General features: G+C 38.6%; 6 protein-coding genes and 1 long non-coding RNA gene across 11 annotated transcripts; 3 read left to right on the top strand and 4 right to left on the bottom strand.

Moving 5' to 3' along the window:
• Nucleotides 1–14: 14 nt before the first annotated feature.
• Nucleotides 15–2,020, bottom strand: LOC100642142 (nuclease-sensitive element-binding protein 1-like). Of its 2 annotated transcripts, none has more exons than XM_019996587.1 (8): nt 1,819–2,020; nt 1,696–1,759; nt 1,126–1,313; nt 972–1,070; nt 779–924; nt 537–674; nt 430–492; nt 15–382 (listed from the first exon to the last, which is right to left on the bottom strand). In XM_019996587.1, the coding sequence occupies exons 1-8, from the start codon at nt 1,868–1,870 to the stop codon at nt 305–307; spliced, it is 828 nt and encodes a 275-aa protein (XP_019852146.1). In that variant the 5' UTR covers nt 1,871–2,020; the 3' UTR covers nt 15–304. The 2 variants fall into 2 exon arrangements, with proteins under 2 accessions (XP_019852146.1, XP_003386696.1); XM_003386648.3 differs by having other exon boundaries at nt 15–388.
• A 44-nt stretch (nt 2,021–2,064) lies between these two features.
• LOC109582030 (uncharacterized) lies at nt 2,065–3,467 on the top strand. The gene is made up of 3 exons (XM_019996586.1): nt 2,065–2,617; nt 2,861–3,052; nt 3,101–3,467. The coding sequence occupies exons 1-3, from the start codon at nt 2,110–2,112 to the stop codon at nt 3,343–3,345; spliced, it is 945 nt and encodes a 314-aa protein (XP_019852145.1). The 5' UTR covers nt 2,065–2,109; the 3' UTR covers nt 3,346–3,467.
• Nucleotides 3,349–5,804, bottom strand: LOC100632958 (uncharacterized). Its single transcript, XM_003386660.3, has 6 exons — nt 5,480–5,804; nt 4,509–5,393; nt 4,291–4,447; nt 4,022–4,240; nt 3,777–3,951; nt 3,349–3,641 (listed from the first exon to the last, which is right to left on the bottom strand). Exons 1-6 carry the CDS (start codon nt 5,734–5,736, stop codon nt 3,469–3,471), a joined length of 1,866 nt encoding a protein of 621 aa, XP_003386708.1. The 5' UTR covers nt 5,737–5,804; the 3' UTR covers nt 3,349–3,468.
• Nucleotides 5,805–5,905: 101 nt separating this feature from the next.
• LOC100633086 (ribonuclease H1-like) lies at nt 5,906–7,305 on the bottom strand. The gene is made up of 7 exons (XM_003386661.3): nt 7,147–7,305; nt 7,010–7,104; nt 6,731–6,965; nt 6,407–6,461; nt 6,272–6,356; nt 6,100–6,224; nt 5,906–6,051 (listed from the first exon to the last, which is right to left on the bottom strand). The coding sequence occupies exons 1-7, from the start codon at nt 7,287–7,289 to the stop codon at nt 5,974–5,976; spliced, it is 816 nt and encodes a 271-aa protein (XP_003386709.2). The 5' UTR covers nt 7,290–7,305; the 3' UTR covers nt 5,906–5,973.
• On the top strand, nt 7,298–8,767 carry LOC100631488 (neurocalcin homolog). 2 transcript variants are annotated; one of them, XM_003386649.3, is made up of 6 exons: nt 7,298–7,514; nt 7,594–7,702; nt 7,765–7,885; nt 7,937–8,085; nt 8,173–8,295; nt 8,474–8,767. In XM_003386649.3, exons 2-6 carry the CDS (start codon nt 7,595–7,597, stop codon nt 8,558–8,560), a joined length of 588 nt encoding a protein of 195 aa, XP_003386697.1. In that variant the 5' UTR covers nt 7,298–7,514; nt 7,594; the 3' UTR covers nt 8,561–8,767. The 2 variants fall into 2 exon arrangements, with proteins under 2 accessions (XP_003386697.1, XP_019852150.1); XM_019996591.1 differs by having other exon boundaries at nt 7,370–7,536; nt 8,474–8,766.
• On the bottom strand, nt 8,647–14,047 carry LOC100633213 (focal adhesion kinase 1-like). 3 transcript variants are annotated; one of them, XM_019996580.1, is made up of 19 exons: nt 13,893–14,047; nt 13,669–13,844; nt 13,454–13,541; nt 13,270–13,412; nt 13,164–13,224; nt 12,974–13,117; nt 12,785–12,868; nt 12,641–12,739; nt 12,302–12,416; nt 12,187–12,258; nt 11,250–11,395; nt 11,111–11,195; nt 10,949–11,052; nt 10,655–10,871; nt 10,294–10,588; nt 9,820–10,142; nt 9,257–9,762; nt 9,107–9,187; nt 8,647–9,010 (listed from the first exon to the last, which is right to left on the bottom strand). In XM_019996580.1, the coding sequence occupies exons 1-19, from the start codon at nt 13,995–13,997 to the stop codon at nt 8,807–8,809; spliced, it is 3,048 nt and encodes a 1,015-aa protein (XP_019852139.1). In that variant the 5' UTR covers nt 13,998–14,047; the 3' UTR covers nt 8,647–8,806. The 3 variants fall into 3 exon arrangements, with proteins under 3 accessions (XP_019852139.1, XP_019852141.1, XP_019852140.1); XM_019996582.1 differs by lacking the exons at nt 12,187–12,258; nt 12,302–12,416; nt 12,641–12,739; ... (5 more) ...; nt 13,669–13,844; nt 13,893–14,047 and adding an exon at nt 11,515–12,135; XM_019996581.1 differs by lacking the exons at nt 12,187–12,258; nt 12,302–12,416; nt 12,641–12,739; ... (5 more) ...; nt 13,669–13,844; nt 13,893–14,047 and adding an exon at nt 11,467–12,135.
• A 35-nt stretch (nt 14,048–14,082) lies between these two features.
• On the top strand, nt 14,083–14,659 carry LOC109582022 (uncharacterized). Its single transcript, XR_002184867.1, has 2 exons — nt 14,083–14,320; nt 14,367–14,659. It is a non-coding gene; the product is annotated as an uncharacterized LOC109582022 (long non-coding RNA).
• Nucleotides 14,660–15,877: the final 1,218 nt, after the last annotated feature.

Here is a 15,877-nt window from a genome sequence, read left to right on the forward strand (position 1 = left end):
TTAAAATCAATTAATTTTGATCGATCGAGCACACAAGAAAATGGATAATTTAAAGAATAACATTAACAGTGATCAGACTCTCTCAGTAATATTGTATTAATAATTGATGATGGGAGCAGCAAAGTATGTGTAATAATGTGTGTGTGTGGGTGCGGCCTAATAATAATAATAACGATAATAATTAATAGGAAGGTGGTTTCCTAGTCACACTCTTAATAGTAGCTAGTGTTTGGTTCTCTACAGTTAGTAACAGCTGCTCTTGATCAAACAATGTGTGTATTATTATTAATTATCTTGTTGTTGTTTATTGTTGTTGTTGTTGTTGTGGTTCTTCTTCACCATCATCATAATTATTAGACTGTTCATTCAGAGGCTCCTCAGACTGTATCTATTATTAATAACATTATTAATTAATTCATTATTAATTACCTGTCCATCATCATTCCTCCCGTTAGCTTGTCCCCTGGGGGGGCCCCCTCGACGACGATAAGGCTACATTAAAAATACAGTGAGTGGGTGTGGCTAATTGTTCTTACTCTTCTAGGTCGATATACTCTTGACCTGTTGTACCCGTTCCTTCCCTGAGCTTGAGGGGGCTCTCCCTCTCTCTCCCTTGGCTGCTCCCTAGGGGGCCCACGAGGGGGGCGGCGACCAGGAGGACGTCTATTAAATCCCTATCATAATAATTGTATAATAAATAGTAATAATACTTTATTTGACCTAGTACAATACAGTGTACATGTACACACAATACAGTACTGGTCTCTCCCACACTCACTCCTCCTTGGTTCCCTGTGTCTTGGGGTGGTCCCCTAGGTGGGCCCCGGGGCGGTCCCCTCCTGTAACCAAGGTTACGTGGGTAGTTCCTTCGCTGGGGACCACGTGGACGCCTCCTCTGGACCTGCTGAGGACTGTCTTCATTTTCTATCAAACAAACAAATAATTCATTTATTCATTAATTTATTAATTACCATCAGATGGTCCCCTTTCTTCCCCTTGGCTGTCTTGTCCCGTTGGCTGTTGTTGCACTCTCCTTCTGTTCCTCCGCCTGTTGTAATCACCTTTATCAGCTGTCAACAACAAACAAAAATAAACAACAACAACAACACATCATACACAACTTACGAGCATATTTGCTCCCCTGTACGTGTGCCCCATTGGGTCCGGTGACTTGAGCAGCTTCAGGTCCCTTGGCCCCCTTGATTACAATAAACTCAACCACTTCCCCATCTCCAACACTCCTCAGGTATTTCTTGGGGTTGTTCTTAATGATGGCAGTCTGATGAACAAATATATCATCCCCAGTGTCATCCCTACAGAGACAGAAACCATGTACATGTATATTGTCTCCTAGGCTAAATAAAAAGCTGAAAAATGGGAGATTTCAGGAACCTAGACCAAATATGGGAGACCCAAAGTCCCCCAAACCACCCCTCCAGATCTACCAGTGATTACAATAAAGTGGGCCCATCTCTTGTGTCTCCAGTTTCAGGAGGTGTGCTTGTCAGGAGGTGAGTATGTACAACAATGACCACAATATGATAATAAAGGAGAGGCAGAAAAAGGGGCGGACTAACATATTCACAACAAGTATTTTAACAATGAGCAACTATTCATCACTGTAATAAATCTAATAATAAATATTAGTATTATTATTGTTATTATTATTGTTTGTGTGTTGCTATGGTGAGTTACCTCTTGATGAATCCATAGCCACTTCTAACGTTAAACCATTTCACAGTCCCTGATATTATATTAGCTAATCAATAAACAATATGAATAATAAATGAACATATTAACACTTAACAACTCTCTCACTGGTCACTGTGCGGCTTTGATCAGTTTGCTGTTGTTCTTCTCCGTCACTCATAATGGCCGCTGATTGATGGTAGCTGTAGATGGCAGAGAGAGAGAGAGGACGAGAGAGAGTGTGTCTTCCTCTTTAACTCAGTCCCTGGTCGATGTGATGGCCTCCTCTGGACGGGATGGTCTGCTTCTGTTGGTCCGTGACACCTTTTTATACATACCGGAAATTTATCAGTCCTAATTATTCGTAAGAAATAATTTCATTACAGTTCACGACTAGACACACCCCCTAACTCCTTCAAAATGGCCGATAAGAATGAGAAGGCCCAAAGCTCACTGGATTGTCCTTTCTGTGAGTCAAAAGTAGAGGAAGAGTCAAGTATAGCTACTGATCTCCGTATACTAACTCGTTTACGTTTGAGTATTCCCGTAAAATGTGCAATGGCCAGTAATGGGTGTGGCTGGGAGGGTGAGTTGCCGCAGATTTGGGAACATTTCTCATCATGTTCCTATTTCCCTCGTCCGTGTCCATTCAACTGTGACCCTAACGTGTACATGCCGAGGGACATCCTCAAGATCCACTTGCAGGAGAAGTGTCCATTGAAGAGTGTGGCCTGTGAGTACAAGTGGGCTGGCTGTGAAGCTAATTTATGTCGTAAAGAAATGGCGTCACACATGAAGGAGTGTGTCCTCCTTCATAATGAGCTACTGGCCAAAGCTGCCAAGAACTATAGATCACAAGTTAGTTTATTACAAGCTGAGATTGATCAACTCAAGGGGGCCAAGACCGTTGAATCTCCAGCTCAGGAAAGTAAGTAATTTATTGACAAGTAGAGAATTTGTTTCATTTTCTGTTGCATATACATGTACTTATGTTGTGTAGAAAGTTTGAACTGATTCCAATCAATTTTAGATTTTTTATGATTTTTTAAAGTTGGTCCAAAATTGGACAAAAGTCCCTGTATTATAGTACAGGGATTTGTGCCAAAAATTTGCCAAAATTGACAAGTAGAGAATTCTTTATTATTTCCTGGTATTATGATTTATTTTTCAGATTATTCTCCTTCTAAAAAGCGTAAAGTTACCTTCAGTCAAAGCACTGACATTATCAACGGAGGGGCAGTGTCTGAGCCTGTCCAGCTCCAGCACGAGAACATGCAACTAGTAACCCATTCTGTTACTGTGACCACACCCACCACTCCTTCACCAGCTGGTACTAGGCAGCTACTCAATAAGCAGAGGCCAGGTAATGAATTAATAATGATATTAAATTATTCATTTATAATTATTTCAGGAGGTGATATATTTCTCTCCCCTATCATTGGATATGCCAATGACATGAATAAGAAGGAGAAACAGTGTCCTCCTTTGGTCTGTCGTTATATCAAATCTGATTGGAGGACGCTAATGATCATGTGTCAGTCATGTGACACGTGGTATCACTCAATGTGTGTTCATCTAGTGAACAATAAAGTGAGGGATATGACTGAATTTGTATGTCCGTCTTGTAAGAAGATTAACAATACTATTAATAATTAGTTATTATTTTTTGCTAATAATTAATTATTTTTTCTTTCAGTATACACACAATCTCTAAAACAAAGTTAAAATGTTACCTATTATTAATGATAATTATGTTCTTTATAATTATTATAATTAAATTCATTTATTTATGGCTTCTTTGGCAGATATGCTTCTTTGCTTGTAAAGATCTTTGTCATAGTCAAACTTGAGGTCGATGTATACTTCTTCTTCAAGGGATCCATAGTTTAACGTCATGTGCCTGTGACTAGCAAAATCATCAGGAGTGAATGTATTGGACAACCTGTCCTTATCTAATAAGATAATAGAACCAGTGACAGTGTTCTATTAATAGACCCAGTGTTCTATTAATAGACCCAGTATTAGTATAATGGTAATAATAATAGTAGAGTAGTGGAGTGGAATGGTATACGTAGTCTGATACTCACTGATCAATCCTAGTTCTTGGTAAGTGTGTGCTATTAGTTCACTGCAGAATATTGAGCTGAGGTCTTCATGGTCAGTCCTCAGGAAGTCAAGGTATCCTTCATCAACGTCAATTCCTGACATTATCAACTCCAAATGATTCTTCTCATATGGTCTACCTTGCAACTCTTTACGGACCTGAGGAGACAGAGAATCACAATATTATTAGTATTAAATTGGTACAACTCTCAATTAGGTTATGCTGTACTTGTAACATCTTCTCATATATCTCCTGCCTTTGTTCACTAGTTAAACCTGTGAGGCGTCTAATGGCTACCCTATTGTACCAGCCTGAGAATATCTTGTTTCTCAATGGAAGGAGTTCAACTCCTTTCCTAACGCTGCCGCTGTCGACATCTACCAAACCTGCTTTATTGGTGCTTGACTCCCACACTAAGACATAACTGGAATATCTGGGACGCAATACCTACTCGTACAATAATAATTAATTATCAATTGGTTATCAATTGTTCTTACTAGGCCCACATGAGAGAAGACTGCTCCGTCAAATATTTTAATGAGGGCTCCTGAACTAGTCGCTCCAGAGAAGAGCACAATGTCACCAGTTTGTAGCTGATCTCTCATCTCACCATAGGTCTTGATGGGAAACTCTGGAGGATGACGAATACCATCACTATTGATAATAATAATAATAATAATGATACCTACTGATGGATCATCAGTACTGTACTTACACTAATTGTGATAGCAATGGAGGGGTTCCTCCAATTAATGGCCCAGGTTTATAAGCTGGTAGCTTTATATAAATAGGAAATGCTAGAGGTAGTGCTTCTTCAAATGTGTCTGGTCTAATGTCTATTGGATTAGCCAGCATTATCCCTAACTCCCGGTATACGTGAGAGAGGGCAAAGGTGCACGTGTAGAGGCTCCTCTCAGTGTCAGTTGCTGCTTCATTGATGAACATTATTTCCTGAGAAGTAAATGGAATCTCTTCTTCAACTTTTGTGGCTGCTTCCATAGCCTGACCGCAGCTAATCTTCTCCCCAGCCTTCAGTCTACGGATAGCAACTCTCTCATAATCTCCATAGAATATTCTAGTGACTGCGGTGATGACTCTAACATCACGTTGGGACGGATTGAAAGAGGACAGAGGCATCGGTTTGGTCTTTCCTTTGATTAGCAGCAGAGGGAAGTAAGGATCACACTCACCATGATTAACAAATATCCCGTAGTTTGGCTGCTTCTCTCCATGCCTGTACAACAGTGCCAGGTCACCAGTGGCCAGTGAGTCCTCGATATCCCGAAACTTGACCAGAGGAATCTTTTGTTCAACAATCAAACTATCAGTTGGAGTGGATTGTGTACTGTCCCTTCGGTCCGTGGCTCTAATTCGCTTTATCTCATCAATACTTGAATCAACTGACCCTTTCCTAGCTCCACGGACTCTTCCTTCAGGATCAAGAGAATGAACTGGTAACTTCTCCTCCTGTTGCTGCTCTATTGTTTCCTCGTGTCTTTCTTGAGCTACCTCAGGGGGTACACCAGTATCTACTGGCTCTTTTGGGAAGCTAGGCTCAACCACTGGTTTAGAACAACAGCTACCCATGCTCCTCCTGGATCTGAAAGGAAGAGACACGGTACGAGTTTATTAAACAATGCTTCAAGAGCCAACTGCTGGAGATAAACAACATTTAATAGAGCTTACCCGGATAATAGACTGGGGTATCTTGAGAAGTGTTTGATATTCAATACTAGCGACTGAAGGAAGGATAGTGAAAGAGGCCCTCCAGTTAGTTCAGTGGATTCTATTCCTGCTGTTAGTATGGGACCAGAACGAACAGCCAGGAGGTAAAACAGCAGACAAGAGAAGAGAAGGCTGGCTCTGTTACTGGAGGATAGGCTTTTCTGTTTTATAAACAAAGATATAAATGGAGACAATATCTCCCTAACCACAACGAGCATAACAAGGCAAGGAATGAACTGGCATTCTTGCTATCTGATCCTTAAACTCATAGCAACTGAGATGTAATGATGATGTAATCATTAATGACATCATATGACATCACAATTGACACAATCAACTCAAGCTTTAGAAAAACTTCCATTTTTACATAAATGGAAAGTACATTCATTATGAGAAAATGTAATAAGAATTCTCTTTTAACAATAAGTGATTACAATTGTTAATTATTATGGTTATTATTTTTCTGATCCAATTCTTGCTAGTTCATCAGCTCTCTCATTACCATGGTCACCAGAATGACCTTTGACATGTTTCTAAAACAATGAAAATAATAAATTTAATAACAATAACAAGCAACTTACCCAAATGACATTGATTTGTTTAGATAATGCCAATATATTCTTTATTTCATCTTTATTTTGAACAGGAGATCCATCCGTTACCTTCCACCCATTTAATTTCCACTTATGACACCATTTAGTAACAGCTGGTAATTAATTGACATTATTATTATTATTATTACCATTATCTTACCATTAATGGTGTACATACTATCTGTTCTTATTTCTATTGTCTTCATCTTTCTTCGTATTCCAGTTTCAATAGCTCTTGTAGCAGACTATGCCAAAATTAATAATAAAATTACAATATCAAGGAATGAGTAATTACCAGTAATTCTGCTCTTTGATTGGTTTGCTTGCCTGACAATCTTTCACTAACATTCCTTTTAATAACACATGTATATGTATCAGGAAATGTAATAAAAATTTGGGTGATTTCGGAGCCATTTTTGGGAAAAAGCATGGACTATAGCCTTCGGTATTTTTGAAATTTTGGGCTTTTCTTAAAATGACCGTAACCTGAAAAATTTAAGTAGGGATCATCTCAAACTTTCTACAAAGCATAAGTACATGTACAATTGTACATGTATCAAAAAATGTAATGAAATTGAGATGAAATATTCAATAGTTTAACATCAATTAATTGTCCTACCAGATACTATTTTCTTCCCAGTATACTCCTATTCCAGCTCTAGCTCCTGTTTTACCATTTCTATAGCAACTGCCATCAGAATAGACAACTGGTATTGGTCCACTTGTGTGTACAGCAACCGACTGTGAGCCAGACTCGCTGGGGTAAGTGCCATACCCACTTGAAGAGGTACCACACCGGCTGGCCCTGTTATAAGGATTGTATCTTCCTGTTTGATGGTATTGTGTCCTTGTTACTAGTATCAATGGATTATTAATAGACACACTTTAGAATATTTACTGGGACCAGTAATGAATGATTCTGCTTCTTCTAATGTTGGGAATTTCTTAAAGACTGGTCTTGAAAATCCATCAACCTGTTCCCTGCAATCCTTCCTGCATTAATAATAATAAAAATAAATACAATATTAATGTTACCAGGTGTGATATATTCCAGTTTTTCTTCCTCTTTTCACTGCATAGTAAGCTGCCATTCCCATTAAGGGACCAGACCAATGAGCTGACCATGAGATGTCACGTGACTGGTTATCAATAGTTCTTAAGTTATCACGTGATCCCATATTAGTGGTTAGTCTATTGCATATTGATATCAGTGTAATGGGCGTGTCCGGATATTAAATTGGTATTCGGCACTAGCCTATCTTCTATCCGAGCTTCTATCTTCCTGGTATTCAGTTCTTCTCTTCTGCTGGTAGTGTTGCTACCTCTTGTAGGTAATCCTCGCTCTCTTTGTTCCACCTCCTCCCATTTTGTGTTTGGGTTCTCTCTCTTCCCACCATCTCCAAGTGAGGATAGCACTATTAGCAAGTCATATCTGTTAATATTCTAATGCTGCCACATTACCTCTCCTTCCCCCTTGAACAGGATGGGCAAGACTAACAGTAAATTACGTCCTGAGGTGGTCCAGGATCTGGTGAGTAACACTCAGTTTGATGAGGAGGAGGTACAGGAGTGGTACAAGGGATTCTTAAAGGTATTCACAATCCTTTTCATTATAATATTTACTCATTTCTTTGTTTGTTTGTTTGTTTGCAGGATTGTCCAAACGGTCATTTAAGTGTTGACGAATTTAAAGTCATTTATTCTAATTTCTTTCCTCATGGAGACGCCTCGAAATTTGCTGAACACGTTTTCCGAACCTTTGACTCAAACGGAGGTACAGACAGTATCGTAATCATTAGCGTGTCAAGTGTCTCTTTAATTGTAGACGGGAGCATTGACTTTCGTGAGTTCATATGTGCCCTCTCAGTGACCAGCAGAGGCTCACTCGATGAGAAGCTCAAGTGGGCCTTCAACATGTATGACCTTGATGGGGACGGGTCGATCACTAAGGAAGAAATGCTTGAGATTGTACAGGTTAGTTAGTGTATGTCAGGCTACTCATCCTGTTTATTTAGCAACTTCCTTTTACATTAAAAACAATATTATGTTGTAATATTGCAGGCAATATATAAAATGGTCGGCACTGTCATGAAGATGCCTGAGGACGAAAGCACACCACAAAAAAGAACTGACAAAATCTTTAGACAAATGGACACTAATAAAGATGGGAAGCTGTCACTAGCAGTAAGTCTAGCACACACACACACACACTGTATGTGTACTGTATGTATGTGTGCCGTGTAACAGAATGTTATGTACACAATGGCATAATATGAATGGAATTTGGCAATTGATGTACTCCTAGTGATGTTACTCCAATAAATCATTATTTATTATCATTTTATTGCTACTTGTACACTAGGAGTTTATTGAAGGAGCTAAAACCGATCCATCAATCGTACGTTTATTGGAATGTGATCCTAGCAGTGGCCAAGGGGCTGCTCCTTAAATAATTAATAATTATAATTAATTGTTGTTGTTCTGCCTTTTCACACATTACAAAGCTTATTTACTTTCCTTTTGTTAACAATAAAATTAAGATACACTAGCTGAGCTTTATTAATACTAAATGAACAATAATTTATTATCATTATTGTTGTTGTTATTATTATGTGTTTTGAAATAATAAAATCTGAAGACAAAATATTGAACCCACGAACTCTAAAACAGTGTCCTTGAATTAGAGGTGAGGGTGTCATCTCTTGTGACGTCGTGACCTCCTCGCCTGAGAGAATGCTTCCAGCAGGTGCTTTGAATTGACTGCTATGATGTTCGCTGATTGGAGCATCTGCTTCTGATAATGATCCAAGAGGAAGGACTGGTAATTCTCCTGTAACTCCTTCATTGACTTTACCAGTTGAGTCATGTCAGAAGACAAGACTTTGTGAGCCATTTTAACCTACAAAGAAGTACAGTAAGCATTGTATCATTGTTAAATCTAGACTAATTTCAAAAGGAGACTTAAGGAGACCTAGACCAAATTATTGATAGTTACTTTGGAGTGAGTGTGTTCAGGAATCATATCAAGTGATGAATCAACTTTGACCAACAACTGTCTCAAAGAAACACCAACACCCTATCAGTAATAACAATAATAATAATAATAATAAATTAATTTTATGGTCACAAGAGGTAATGCTCATACTTTGACAAGGTCAACATAGTCCCCCGGTCTAGCAGCAGGTAATTTGGTGCTCAGCTCCACAATGGACTGGACCACTCCAGTAGTACAGGCTAACAACTCTTCCAATACAGAATCATCATCCTCCTCCTCCTCCTCTTCTGAGGCCACACCTCCTCCACCTGAAGCCACACCCACTTCCTCTGGGTCTTCGTACGGTGAAGGATCTCTAACGTTTCTATTTATAGAATCTTCTTCAATATTACCAGAGTATACAGTTGAATAGTACCCATCGGAACCGGGCTGCTGTTCCTCGTTGTCATAGTAACTGCCCCTCGTCTTTTGTTGTTGTCTAATTATTGCCGGGGGCGGTACAGGAGAGAAACACCTCTCAGAGACACCAGGACTGACAACCTGAGCCAATGGGGGTGTGGTCACTATAGGAGGAGTGGCCCCTCTAGCTGGAGGAGGTGTGGCTCCTCGTCCTGGTAGTGTAGTCACTAGATAAGGATCAACTGTAGAGTCTGAACCTAATTAACAGACCACACCCACCAATGAATATTAATTGGACCCACTGTTGTTCTTACCGTTAGTACGTGTCTTCCTGGTTGGTTCCGGAGGGAGTGGTCTATTCAGTACTGACCTTGGAGGAAGAGGAGGTCCTTCAGTAGAACCATCATCCGATCTATAAGTACCTACTGGCCCTTCAGTACCACCTAGTCTCTCAGTAACTGGAGGGGGTCTGTCATGAGGGGGCCTTTCATGAGGGGGTCTGTCATGAGGGGGCCTGTGGGCTCCACCAGAAGGAACTCGTCCTATTGGAACATGTGGGCGGTCAGGTACTTCGTAACCACGGATACGGCCTGAGACAGCAAGAGCATTGAAATGCTTTTCTTGCTCCAGAATAACACTAATAATAAATAAATAATAATAATAAATAAATAATAATAATAAATAAATAATAATAATAATATAATAATAATAAATATAATAAGAATAATAGAATTATTGGCATTATAAATATTAATGGTTTGGTATTAGAAACATGTAAAGAATGTTACCATAGTTGCTGTTCAATGTCAGTGAATGACGGTCTCTCCTCCGGCTCATACTGCCAGCAGTGGTTCATTATATTGAATAAAGATGGAGGACAGTCGGGAGGTAGTGGTAGTCTCTCTCCTCTCTCCAGTTTACCAATGACCTCATCATTCTTGATGCTCATGAATGGCTTCACCCCCCTCATTAATATCTCCCAGCAGCAAACACCAAACATCCAGACATCACTTGAGCCAGTGAATCTTCTGAAGTTGATGCTTTCTGGGGCCATCCATTTGATTGGTAGTTTACCTCGAGATGCTAGCGAATGATAATGTTGTAAATTCATTAATAATATTTATTAGTCCATTGCCAAGAGTAACTCACCGACATAGAAATCAGCTTCTTCAAGCCAACGGGATAGGCCAAAGTCTGACAGTTTAATCTTGTCAGGAGAGAGTAAGAGAATATTGCGAGCTGCTATGTCACGATGAACATAATTCTTTGATTCTAAATGGACCATGGCAGAGCACAACTGCTTAATATAATTCAAGAGAATATCTTGACTGATGGATTCACCATTTAGTAATAGATACTGTCTCAGCTACATTGAATACATATCATTATTGTAATGATTATAGCATGTATCATTAAACAGGATCAATAGGTTACACTTCTCACCTGCCCCAACGGTGCTAATTCCATTACTATATATGTCCTCAGACCTTGAGTCACGACACCAAACAACTTGACAATGTGAGGATGATTGAATTGCTTCATGATAGCTAGAGAAAGAATACAACAATGCTTAGATGAGTTGTTGTGACTGTCAATAACAATTACCAGCTTCCTGGAGGAACTTGACTCTTTCCTCTGGAGCTGAGTCTGGCTTACAAGTTTTAACTGCCACAGCTACCTCCTCAGTAGTCTAAACAACAACAATAATAAAAGATTACACAACATTAGGTACATGTATACTCACATCAGGGTATAGGATTCCTTTATGGACATCTCCAAACTGACCCTCTCCCAGTCTGTCGGCTAACATTATATCAGTCGGACTCAGCGGACGACCCAAAGACTTCATTAGTCTGTCAGGATCCTTCACGTGAGCATAATCATCATCATCTGGAATTGTAACAAATAAATAAATATATAAATAGACTAATTAATAATTATTAATAGACTGTGCATTCTACCTGAACTAGCATTATTAATATCATCCTCACTAAAGCAATGTCTATTACCAATACTAGCAGGATTGTAAGGAACAGGGACCCCTCCTTTATTCCACTGGTCCTCCTCCAGCAGTGAAGAACCATCTTTATGATCATTAATATCAGTACAGGAAGCAGTCTGTCTTATCACTGGTTGTACAGTTAAAGAAGGACCAGACACACTGTCCAGTCGCTGGTATACTGGAGTGGGACCATGGGCCAGGAGAGAACAACGGTCCACTGGGGACTGGTCTACTGGTAGAGGAGACTGGTCTACTGGTAGATGGTCCACTGGTGTGTCCTGTACTGTAGAGTGTCTGTTCTTCAATAAACTGTAGAGTCCCGAGGCATCAGTGTTAGCCCTACTCCTCCTCTGGGCTGATTCTTCATTCGATGGTACGAATATAAAGGAATCAGCGTACTGCAGTGGCCCACGACGGCCTCCACTGCCAGAGGTTCCTTCTCTGTGTCTTCTACCTCTTCTCTTCTTATCCCTAGGGACTCCTCCTCCAGTACTGTCACCGCCAGAAGAAGAAGAAATGAATTTCATGAAAGAATCAACCCAGCGGACAGACATCATGAATGGGTTTACTACACTAATTTCTACTCAGGACCATAAACTACCAAAACATTAGAGGCCACACCTACTATCTACCACACCCACCAATCATTAATAACACCCACTCTTGCTGATAGTATTACCTGATTTGGTGAATTCAACTGGTAAATTTGGAGCCATAATTGATGCAGGAGGTTCAACAGGTGCTCCCCTTGCTGCTAGTAATAAATATCATTATCTAGAGTGGTTTGCTATTACCCATTCCATTGGAGAGTCTTGAATGAGGCAGTGTAGTATAAACCTGACAGTATCCATCAATCAGCGTGGAGAGATGAACTGCTGTTATTAATTGAGCAGTCCGTATTACTATGGGCTTTAATTAGAACAAGGAGTGTAATCACAATCGTATTTATTGTAATCAAATCAGCTCAGAATGTAACAAGTACACAATGGGGAGTAGAAAGAAGCTAGTAATTGTATCTTTGGCAAAGTTTATCAAAATTGTGTTAGGAGCAACTTCACAGTTTTTTTATATTTTCTGACACATACATTGTTGCTATGAGCTGATTCAAGATAAGTTTGTCCTACTACACTCACCGAACTGGTCTTCAGTTCTAAAGTAACCTTTCCTCTTGTAGCTAGCTCTGGCTCATAAACTATACCATGAATATCATTAAACGATACCAAGAACTTTCTCTGTAGAAACATAAATAATGAAAATAAACACAATAGTACAAATACTTCTCCAGTGGCTTCAATTTGATATTCAACTTCACAGTTTGGACCAACAAACACTACAGTAGTTAATGGAGTACTGGACTCCTCCTATTGAAATAACGATAATAATAATAATAATAATAATAATAATAATAATAATAATAATAATAATAATAATAATAATAATAATGATGATGATGATAAGTAACATACTCCAATGGCACAATTATGAAACTTGTCAATGTCCAGAGGATTAAAACGTCCCAAAATTGCAAAGAACTGAAAAATGCAGCCATCACTAGTAAGGCTTTCGTATTGTTGAAAAGTTGATTGTATCATTTTTGATAAATTCTTTTTCTATAATAAATGAAAAACGAACAATATTAGTAATAGCAGGCAATACCTTGCTACGAGCTGACTGCAAAAACGACTTCTTGAAGAACTTTTCAAAACCATATTCTTTCCTAAACAGATAAAGAAATGAAACTAAAAATTACCAGTGGGCATACTCCAGCATGTTAATGTTCTCCTTCTTCTTGAGGGCAGTCTGTGACATGTCCCTAAAGAACCTCCTCATTTCTAGACAACCTAACCTCAAGGCAGTGTCATTATCAACTGCTATACTGTCATCCTCGAGGTAAGAATGAAGTATCTATTATTAGTAACAAGTGGTTCTATTATTAGTAACAACACCTGGTCATAATAATATGAGAAAGCCACTGGGTCCTGTGTAAACAGGTGCTGGGGGGTCTTTGGTAACACACGTATTTTTAATGAAAAACTAAAATATAATAATAATAATTATTATTAACACAAACACAAGGTAGATTATTGCTAAATGCAACAACAGACAACATTCAAAACAACAAACAACATCAAACATACACACACAACAGTGAGTACAATACCTCCATTCATGAAGTGGTCTTGACCCACAGTGTGAAGTAATGAGGTCTAGGACACTGTATCCTGAGCTAAGCCAGTGATATTCTCCAGAGACAGTGTGTTCTAACAATATACTAAACAAGTGAGGGGCCACCTCTAAGTTAGCTCTTAGTCTACTCAGTATATAATAGACTATATCCTAGGGGAGGATCAAAGATTACTGATCTTATGCTAGAGTCAGTCTCACTGCCACATCAGTGTTCTCATCCAGTCTAACACTGCGGGAGTCTCCATTGACTAGTAATACTCTAATCACATGAAGATCAGCGACTCTATCAGTGGACACTGCCATTAGAGAGAGGGACAGAGATGGAATGCCTTCTTGTCTTGTAGTGCACACCCACTACTGGTAGGACACGCCTACTTTAATTTGGCACCTCCCATATTGGAGATGGAGTATCCATGGACCGCGATCAAGAATTTTGATCTTGACTAAAAGACCTTCTCTCTTGATGTCTTTGAGCGACGGGGCCGTCTTTCACTATCATTGGGGACTTGTTGTACTCAATCCTGGCCTTTCCGAGGCTTACCTCATCCATTGCAACTGTATATAGCATTGTATATGTATAACTCATAAGCATGAGTTTTACTGTATTACTGAACATGTACAATTAGGTAAAGTAAAATACAGTACAATACTGTTTTAACTGCTGTATATTAGTGTTTTTACTGTTCTATTTATAGTGAGATGGACTTTGATGTACACTAATGAAGTCTTACTCCTTCTCAAGGGGATAGATCATCTTTTACCAAGATAGGACATCTTATATTCATTATATCTTGTTAATTGTACAACATTACTGTATATACTGAGATATTTAGCTGTTGTTTAATTACTGTGTGGTGTGTAGACTGTTTTACCTGTATTTTAGTGTAGTATCAAGTTTATTATAACAATAACAATAACTATTTAGCTAACTATGATGGCAGTAGTGTCGTTATTACTCCAAAGAATGTATTATTAATAAATGAATTAAAGAGATTGTGCAATACTTCTTTGCATGTTCAGAAGGTTGAGTGGTGTCTACTGCGCATGCGCAGACCTCCTGTGTAAAGGAATGGGCCAACTTACTGTAAGTAACATACCATCTTTACATATAATACCATGGTTTTTTCCAAACAATGGCCAAAAAATCACTCGAAATTTTTATTGCATTTTCTGATGCATATACATGTACTTATGCTGTGTAGAAAGATTGAGCTGATTCCGATCGAGTTTGGATATTTTCTATGATTTTTTAAAATTGCTCCAAAATTGGACAAAAGTCCCTGTACTATATATAGTACAGGGATTTTTGTAAAATTTCACAAAAATTGACAAGTAAAAAATTCCTCAATTTTATTACATTTCCTGATGCATATACAAGTACTTATGCTGTGTAGAAAGATTGAGCTGATTCCGATCACGTTTGGATTTTCTATGATTTTTTAAAGTTGGTCCAAAATTGGACAAAAGTCCCTGTACTATAGTACAGGGATTTTTGTAAAATTTCACAAAAATTGATTAGTAGAAAATTCCTTAATTTTATAACATTTCCTGATGCATATACATGTACTTATGCAGTGTAGAGAGTTTGAACTGATTCCGATCAAGTTTGGATTTTCTATGATTTTTTAAAGTTAGTCCAAAATTGAACAAAAGTCCCTGTACTATAGTACAAGGATTTTGTGTATGATCAGCCACAAATTTTAACTAGCCATTTACCTAATTGTGTTACTGTATCAATTGCTCCAATAGTATCAGGTCACAGAACATGGTAGAGTATCAGGAGAGGATAAGATGTTGAGTGAGATCTATGCACGAGGCCCCATTGCCTGTACTATTGCAGTGACTTCAACCTTTGAACAATATACTGGAGGAGTCTTTAATGATACTACTGGAGCTAAAGTACAACTAATAATGTACTTAATGTATTACCTATTGCCTGTCTATCTATTGTATAGTCACTGCAATCATGAGATATCCATTGCTGGTTGGGGAGTTACTAGTGGAGGAGTTAAATACTGGACTGGACGCAACTCATGTATGTGCATTATCATAATATACACCTACCGCTATGTACTATTGAAAGGAAAACTTCTGTTGTTTTTTGATTAACAAAATTAATGATGACATGGGACTAAAATCACATTTATTTTCATTTATAATTCATAACAGTTAAGAATATAATC

Source organism: Amphimedon queenslandica, unplaced genomic scaffold (assembly GCF_000090795.2).
Source record: "Amphimedon queenslandica unplaced genomic scaffold, v1.1 AMPQUscaffold_13405, whole genome shotgun sequence".
NCBI lineage: Eukaryota > Metazoa > Porifera > Demospongiae > Haplosclerida > Niphatidae > Amphimedon > Amphimedon queenslandica.